The sequence below is a fragment of the Centruroides sculpturatus genome, unplaced genomic scaffold (assembly GCF_000671375.1).
Source record: "Centruroides sculpturatus isolate CEXI.00-Female unplaced genomic scaffold, Cexi_2.0 scaffold1537, whole genome shotgun sequence".
Taxonomy (NCBI): Eukaryota; Metazoa; Arthropoda; class Arachnida; order Scorpiones; family Buthidae; genus Centruroides; species Centruroides sculpturatus.
The window spans coordinates 145,090-154,417 of NW_019385841.1; the positions used below are offsets into that span (position 1 = coordinate 145,090).

Consider the following 9,328-nt stretch of genomic DNA (forward strand, 5'->3'; position numbering starts at 1 on the left):
ATTCCGGGCAATTTTTAATCATGTTTTTTAATTCATTTCATTTATGCTCTCCACTTTAAATTTATAGTGTCTTGCTCCCAAAGGCGAATTTACATAGGGACTAATAGGGCTTAAGCCCTGGTACCGAAAAACCTAGATCCGCCCTTGCTTGCCCCTAAGTTCGCTGTCTCCTAAGTGTAAACGTGTTATAATTTTGGAGCTTATTTTTAATCAATTGCCATATTTTTCCTCTATTATATTTAACAGAGCCGGGAAAGTACACATCAAAACGGATAAGCAACACGATCCTGGGTGTTCAAAGTTGTAAACTGTTTTTTAACTGCTCTGCCATCCCCACCATCGTAGAATGAATTGAAAATATCTGAAGTTTTAGTCGGAAACGTATCACAAGTCATATTACAGAAATAACCAATATGTGGCACAAATGACACATATGGATATTATTGAATATTATAACACTAAACTTAATTAAATTTCTTCTGAAAAGTTACACATTTTAAATCGTATCACTTTTTTTTAGAATAAATGCCATGAATTTCCTGTGATAAGAGAAAAAGAAATTGCGATTTTACATATTGAAAGTGTGAAAGCAATGCTACTTATACGAGTAAAACAAGATTGTGACTTGCAATACGATAAGTTTTATGAAAAATTTCGTGTTATCAGAACTTATTAAACGAAATAAGTTTACTGAAAATCTTGATTTGATCCTAGGAAACCTTCTACATGAAGCTATTACATTTAATATAAATTCTCGAAAATAAGAGGTTTTTAAAGAAATTTATGGTCTTTTTTATGCTACCAAATCAAAAGACACTAGTAATTTGCCACGAAATTGCTAATAACGTTCATCTATATTTTTAAATGAAATTTTAATGACAGAGGACTTGTATTTATCAGCTGCGGTTTCCCGTATTGTTTTGGCATGTGGTCAGTATAAATGTAGGCCAATGTATTCCCACCGCGCCGATGTTGCTCCAAGATAGCGGCTCATCATTATTTTCCAATAATATCCATTAATGCCCCTATGTAAAAGTGTTTCGTTTGCATTATTATTATTAATTACTTAGCTCGAAGAAAGAGAACTATATGAAAAAGTAGTTATTTAACTTTATTTAACTCTTTTCGCCCTGAGGGTCTCTTTTAGCAATCCCATTACGGGTTCGACCAGGCCCACAATGGAGCAGCCGGGTGGCGAGGGAAGAGGCCCGACATATCCGGATGGACCAACCCGAAAAATTCCTGGAGATTTATCAACCCGTCCGGATTCGAACCCGGATCCCCAGAGCGGTAGGTTGCCATCTTGATCTCTCAAGCCGGATAAGCCGAGCGGTCTTTTGTTTTTTTTTTTCTAACTCTTTCCGCCCCCTGGGCATTAAAAGGGCTAGCAATCATTATTTATTGATTACTAATCGACATTTTTCATTTACAAATTGATTACCGTAAGAGGGAAAATTTGATTACCCCCTGGTGGAATATTCCAACATAAATTCTTTCGACAGTAATATTAAATTTATGACGAACATATTAAATATCGTAGTAAGACAGTAATGAATTCAGCCTTCCAGAAAGTCATTTTTCATTTTTAAAATTATTAAACTAAGAATTAAGATATTTTGAATATTTTGGAATTAAATTCTCTGTAAACTGATTAACAAAATGAATTCTACTTTTCTTGTTATAAATTTTAAGGATATTTCTATTTAGAAATCCTCTAGTGATTGTATTACATAAGTTATCTAGAAAATTCAAAACGTTAAGTTCTTTCTAACAATATAATTCTTCGAATATTTTGAAAACTTGCCAATTCATTAACTCCAANTGTTAGCCCGTGTTGTAACTTAAATATATTGGAAAATTGAGAAGAAAGCAAGAATATCGCTTCATTTTGTAACTGTTGATAGGCCTAATTTCTGGTATGAGTTACCTTTAGTTAATTGGTATATATGCTTATATATACATAAATTACCTAAAAGTAACCTACCCTAATATCCCTAATGTGATAAGTTAACTGTTTAAAAGTCTGAACTGTATGATATTTAGTATATATTTATGTCTTCAAGGTTTAAGATAAACATAAATATATGCCAAATAAGGGTAAAATTGCAGTTCTGAATGAGAAGTTTGGATTCCCTCCCCAAATTTTGGACCCCACACGTCTTGGATATTCTGGATTGGCTTATTTAGGGGCTGTATCTCGTGAAGGATAATGGCTGGATTCAGCAGAGTTGACAGTTGTAACTGAGCAAAGGTGTTTCAATTGGTTGCTGTTACGTTTGCTGAACGATGAGTGACGTATGCATTGGAACAAAAAAGCAGTCGCCGTTGGTCAGTTTTGGCTAGCGATAGGTAGCGTAAATGAAAGATGCTACTAAATGTGGTGTCAAAATACCAAACATGTTCTTAAACACTGCTACTGTAGAGGGCCATCTTCTCATTGGCTACATTCAGCACACTTAATGGTTCCAGAGCTATTGAGTATTTTTCTGCTGAACGGTGCGAAAAATACTCAATAGCTCTGGAACTGTTGAGTCTGCTGAATGCAGCCAATGAGAAGACTGTTGATTGCTTTGACTTTTTTACTTCTTTGAGAATGGTCTACATCTCTGATAATATCGGAACTGCTTCATTCGGTGATGCATTTGGGTAAGATGTGAACTCTGAATAAGGGATTTTCCACCCCTCAGAATTGTAGACTGCTTATACCAGCAAAAACATCGAACAAACCGTACAAATGCGTGCAGACTTTTGTGAGATACCCACCCTCAAAGCTTACTTTTTATTGTGTACTGGTAATGCTGCCTATTTTTCATGCTCTGTGGGCACAAACCCCGCACCTCGTAAAACTAAATAGCATTGCATACTCTGTGAATGCTACTCTGTGCATACTAGGATATTCAAAGCTGGCATAGTCTGGTAGGCTAAATACTTAAATGTGATAGTCATACCCCTGTATGACTCTAACTCTTGTATAACCCCTGTATAACTCTAACTCTTAAGTCATGTTGTCACCAACATGACTTAAGAGTTAGAGTTAAATCTTGAGTTGACCAATCATTGTTTGCTTTACTTTTAGTATGTGAATGCTCATTGGTTAACTTTTAACTCTAACTTTAACTTGTGTTGGTTAATACTGTGTTAGTGGAGCAACATGACTCTCGACTGACTATGACCGGAAGTGACCCAATTTTGGGGAACAGTATCTTGCCAAGGGTTGCTTGTAGAGGTATGGTTTTTTTTAGCTTTTCTGCTCTTCGGAGTATGGTCTACGGCTCTGGTAAGGTCCCAACTGCCTCGTTTGGAGGTGTAACTATATCTGCATTTGTACCCTAAATAAGAGTTTGTTATATCTTTAATCAAGATTCTTTTTTATACATTGATATTCATTGCACAAAGTGGCATTTTGGTACTAAAATATGCTTTTGTTGCTTGGTAATGCTAATTAAGATTATCAATATGTTATAAACTTCAAAAAATTTAATAAATTCATACTTTTGTAATAGATTACAGGATTTATTAATGAATAATAAAGAAATTTTTTTCTGTTGTGAAGCCATACAGCTTTATAGTTGTAGATTAATAACAGGATATATTGCTTTTATGTAATAAAATGTTTTATTTCAAACTTAAATTTAGTTATTCTAAAAAGATTTATTTTCTTAAGTGAACAATTTTAATTAATTTAAAAGCTGCTCTTTTAAAAATTGAAAACAATAATTTGTTTGGAACGTCTAATTAAAAACAACTAAGTAGATTAATTTATAGAAAATGTTTACTAATCTTTTTAAAATTATTTACCTGTTTACAATTTCTCATATTGTACACAGAATTTTTAAAAAATGGATTCCTGTGGGTACAGTACTGTACCTGATGATCAGCACTAGTATATACAGTACCTATAAGTAGTGCTTTTTTTTTTCTAAAAAAATTACTGCAAGTATACATGGTGACAGAACATGTAATAGATGAAAGAGTGTAAAAGGAAGAGCTGGTGGATGGTATCAGTTCACCAAAGCAGAAAAATATGAACATGAAAAAGAATTGTTTTTAAAAAAACAATGTGATAAAACTGTATTGTAAATAAAGACCAGAAAAAATAAAATAAATATTCAAACTATAAACTAATAACCAATTTAAAAAAATAAAAGATTAGATCTAGTTTTAAGAAGAATTAAATGGAAACACTGATGACCAAATCCACACTATTTGCTATTTGCTGAATGCCAAGTAATGTGGATAGACAACNGACCAGAAAAAATAAAATAAATATTCAAACTATAAACTAATAACCAATTTAAAAAAATAAAAGATTAGATCTAGTTTTAAGAAGAATTAAATGGAAACACTGATGACCAAATCCACACTATTTGCTATTTGCTGAATGCCAAGTAATGTGGATAGACAACATGAATGCTTGGAGGTGAATATTTGTCTCGTTTGATTTGGCACAATTTAGTGAGAAGAATTGGGAAAAAGTGAAAACCAAAAATTTGTCACAATTAAACCATGTGCATTTCTATGTATTCACCAAATGTTTACTCAGCATTTGGTAAATGTGTGGATGTGTGTTCTAAGCATTTTGTCCAGCCACAATGAAGGAATCATATGTAAGCAAATTTATTAGGGGAAATTGCATTTTTATTCTCTTCCCACTGCTTTGTCAGAGCAGTGAAAAGGGTTGATTGATTGTGGTTTTTTGACATGAGCCATATTGGTTAATCTGTGCCATCATGGACAGATTAGCCTATATGGCTCTTGTGTCTAACAATGAGAAGGGAACACAGTTATTTTGTGGAAACACACACATTCATCACTTCTGTTGCCAATTTCAAATTGTTATTCTGTTGTCAATTCTTTACCATTTTTGCATTTTGCAAAACTTTTACTTAACGGCAAGAACACTGAATACAATATTTTAGAATAAGTATTATATCAAGATTGAACTTTTTCATCTATATAATGGAAGAACTATGATGAGCCAAAATAAATGCATTCTTTATTCATTCTGTCCTTACTTTCCTTAATCACTCGTGCAGCTTCTCATTTTAAATCTTTTTAATAACTTACTCTCTCCGTCTGTCTGTTTATCCGGATAAAAAGTTGCAGTTCATCTACTTCCCAATTTCCAATCTAGTTGAAACTTTGCACATATGTGTATTGCCAATGACAGTACATTTTTTAATAGTTTGCAAACATTTTTAACAATTAGCAATATCTGTTAACAGATGGCCCTGCAACATGTTACTGTTATTTGCTATCCTATATGTGGGAACAAAAGTGAAGACAAAGAATCACGTGATCCTCCTGTTACAACGATTCAGGCTACTCTAAAATGTTTTTTTTTTTTTTATTTCACTATTCTCATTCTCACTCACATTGCTAGAACTGTAATATATTAGTCAGTGTGGTTGCGATTTTCTTTGGTAGGATCGAAAAGACTGTATAGAGAAATCATTTAAATTGTTGAAAATTTTAATTGATAACTTTATGCCAAGAATAGTAGTAAATCAAGATGTTGAAATTTGAGGATTATAGAAAAATTTTTAAATTTCATTCAGATTGTATAGAGCAGCCTTGGCCAATTTATTGTGGGATGTAAATGACTTTCATGAGTCAAAAGTACCAATGATCTAACAACATATTTTTATTATTTTATAAGTTTATTAACCCACTTTTATGAAATTATATTTTTAATTTACAATTTGTAACAGTTGTAAATATTTATTAACCTTACATATAAGAAATACCTGTACTTGAAATTATTCAGTCTGTTGAGATTTCTATTCTATAGAAACATAATATGTTACAAGATTGTATATTATGCCATAGGTGTGTGCGACAAAGCTGTCAAAAACTGTATATACTGTAAGCACAAAAAGAGGCAAATTTACATACGCTGAATTTATTAGAAAAACCTCATCCACCTTGGTTTGTTTTGATGATGCTTTTTTTGACAAAATTTTGGCACTACACTTGGATCAGAGTCAGAATGTTCACTAGATGGCTTCTCCCATATCAGTGCACTGACTCTCTTGGTAGAATTCTTCCATTGTACTATACATCCAGATGTAGCAATTGCATCATCAAACTCTACAAATTCCCAGTAACACCTAAATATTAACTAAACATTGAAAAAACATTAATTTTACAATAGATGGAGCTAGAAAAAAAAATTCATTATTTTGAGTTATGGATCTGCTAAAAGGAAGTAAAATTACATTGATTTGGTAGGACCTGGGGAAAAAATCTGGTATTCTGGTAAATCCATTAAAACAAGATTGTTCTGTATTTAGTTATTCTAAATCATAACAGAAAATTGTATTTTCATTTATTGTACAAATCATAAGTTTTACTTCTTTTTTGGCACACTCATTTTCCATGTAACTGAAACTATTTAGAGCATGGTTGCACAGACTTATGAAGACTAGGGGCCACTCGGGCAAATCATGAACTGATGGCGGGCCGGCCACCAGAAGTATAGGTAATTAAAGACAATAAAGAATTGATAATAATTTATTAAAATTCAAAAAGAATTTATTAATTTGAAGCATGGCACTGCATAGTGCTTACAATCTTTTTTATATTTGGCTCAAATTTACTTGTAGCAACACGTAAAACTGCTTCCAAACTTTCATTTGCAAGGCGGTTTCGATTTTTTGTTTTATTATTATTTAGTATTGAAAAAGTTTGTTCACATATATAGGTAGAACCAAATAAGCTGGCACATTTCAGAGCGTTTATGCGCAACTTTTCGTACATATTTTTATCAATGCAGCGGTAAAAGTTCAGCAAGTCTCCTTCGTTGAATTTGTTGCGTAAATCTTGATCGTTTTGAATGTCGATAATTTCTAACTGCATTGACTCTGGTGCATTTTCAACTGAAATCGTGAAAGGATTGCTGAATATGTCCAACAGAGGTTTCACTTTTTTAAAATCCGAAAATCTGTCTTGAAAAGATTGAATCAAAATATCTAGCTTTTCTACATAACTGAAATTAATCGCAGTTTTGTTGAATTTTTCAGCCATTTTCTTATAATTCGGAAAATGATTGTAATTTCCAGAATTCAATTGTGATTTGAAAAGTGCCAGCTTGCATTGAAAGGATGATACATGAGCGTAGAGCTGGGATATCAGTTGATTTTTGCCTTGAAGCCGTGTGTTCAAGACATTCAAATGATTTGTAATGTCAACTAAAAAAGCCAAATCACACAACCAATCAGGATTTTTAAGTTCCGGGACATCCCTTTGCTTTTCCGCCAGAAATATTCCAATTTCTTCTATTAAATTTAGAAATCGTTCCAGTGTCAATCCACGGCTTAGCCACCTTACTTCTGTATAATACAGTAAATCTCCGTATTCGCTTTCGATGTCATCAAGGAATTGTTTGAATTGTCTGTGATTGAGTCCTCGTGATTTTATGAAATTTACAGTCGAAACTACCACTTTCATGACATTTTGAAATTCAATTTTTTTAGAACAGAGGGTTTCTTGGTGTATAATGCAGTGAAACTGCATGAGATCTTCAGCGTTTATGTTTTTTCCTTGCAGATGCTTTTTCAGCAAAGTAACTAGCCCGGAATTGACACCAATCATCGAAGGAGCACCGTCAGTCGCAACTCCCGATAATTTTGATAAGTCCAAATCAGTTTTTGAACACTCATCCAAAAGTACATTGAGTATATCAACTCCTTTGGTTTGACCTTTCAATGAACACATTCCGAATAACTCTTCTAAGACTTCAAAATCTTGAGTAACACCTCGTATGAATATGAGAAGTTGAGCTGTGGAACTAATATCAGTGGATTCGTCGAGTGCTAATGAAAAAAATTCAATGATCTTAGTTTTTTCAATTAATTGTTCCGCAATATTACCTGACAAAGACATAATTCGTCTTTGGATAGTCATACGATTCAGTTGAATTTTCTCAAACTTTTTTGCTGCTTCTGGACACATTTTCTTAGCGGCAATTTCTATGCATTCTTTTACAAAATCGCCATCATTGAAGGGGCGACTTCGCTTTGCTATCATTCGAGAAATTTCATAACTAACTTCTGTAGCTGTTTCTGAATCTTGAATGGGTTTTGTAAACATAGCTTGCTGACCAATAATCTCCCGTTTTAAAGACAACATTTTTTGCTTTCTTAATTCGCCTGTAAACTTGGTAAAAGAAGGATGCTGCGTTTCATAATGCCTTTTTACATTATATTCCTTTGCAATCGCAACAGAATTCTTGCAAATTAAACAAACGACTTTGTTATGCAACCATACAAAAAAGTATTTCTCAGTCCAAATTTCTTGAAACTGCCGATTTTCATCTTTAACCTTACGTTTTTTACTAGGTCCTGGCTTCTCCATGTTGCGTTCTAATCCTGGCTAGGATTAACACAGCACCTAAAAACAATTACAGTACCTACTTAAATTACCCATTCTTTTTTAAATTATCAAAAATAATTGATTAAATTCCTCAGAAATTTTAAGATTTTTATACAGATTTTATATCTGAAATAATGACGTAATTATTACAGTTAGAGAAATTCTGATAAAAATAGTAATTTCTTTGTTTTATTTTAATATTTGGCCAACATTAAAGCTAAATTTGATTAAAATTGATTAAATAGGTAGGGAACACTTATTAATAACAGAGTTTTACTTACGATTTCACAACACAATTATACACGGCACTTGACGGGTTAACAGGAAATCTACGTTGAATGTGGATGAAAATATATGACACCGGCTAGTCGAGTTAAAATCTACACTAGAACTATTGCCTCCCCAAAACACTATTAAACTGCACTTATTCTCCTACGCTTCGTGTATCTACTCGTACCTACGCGAGCAATCGGGAATTCGGGACTATTGCTATCTCGCTTGCTCACACCGCGCTAGAAAATTCTATATAAAGTTTTTAGATTTTTTTGGTTTTATTCTGGAATAGAATTAAATATTCTTCGAATGTACGAGAGTATTATTTTTGCTGTCGGCGGGCCACCAGTATTCGACCGGCGGGCCGCATGCGGCCCGCGGGCCGCGGTCTGTGCATCCATGATTTAGAGCCAAGAAGCATAACCTATATATGACCATGAACACAAAGAATATTTTCCATTTCTGTATGTTTCTCCTTCAGTATTGGAATGTGCTCTTTTCACTGTGTCTCAGTCAGAAACAAACACATTCATTTGTAGTTGTTTCTCATAAAGTGTCAGACAGCAGTTTTAACAACCTGTAGCAATTGTTAAAAGATTTCATGGTGAAATATGGAAATTACAAAATGTTTGTTTGTATTCTAACAGGCTATTATCTGTGATTGATTAAATATGATGTCTCA

General features: G+C 33.1%; 1 protein-coding gene across 1 annotated transcript; it reads right to left on the bottom strand.

The window, feature by feature from the left end:
* Positions 1-6,401: 6,401 nt before the first annotated feature.
* LOC111642438 (general transcription factor II-I repeat domain-containing protein 2-like) lies at positions 6,402-8,880 on the bottom strand. The gene has a single exon (XM_023388792.1). It carries the CDS (start codon positions 8,353-8,355, stop codon positions 6,538-6,540), a length of 1,818 nt encoding a protein of 605 aa, XP_023244560.1. The 5' UTR covers positions 8,356-8,880; the 3' UTR covers positions 6,402-6,537.
* Positions 8,881-9,328: the final 448 nt, after the last annotated feature.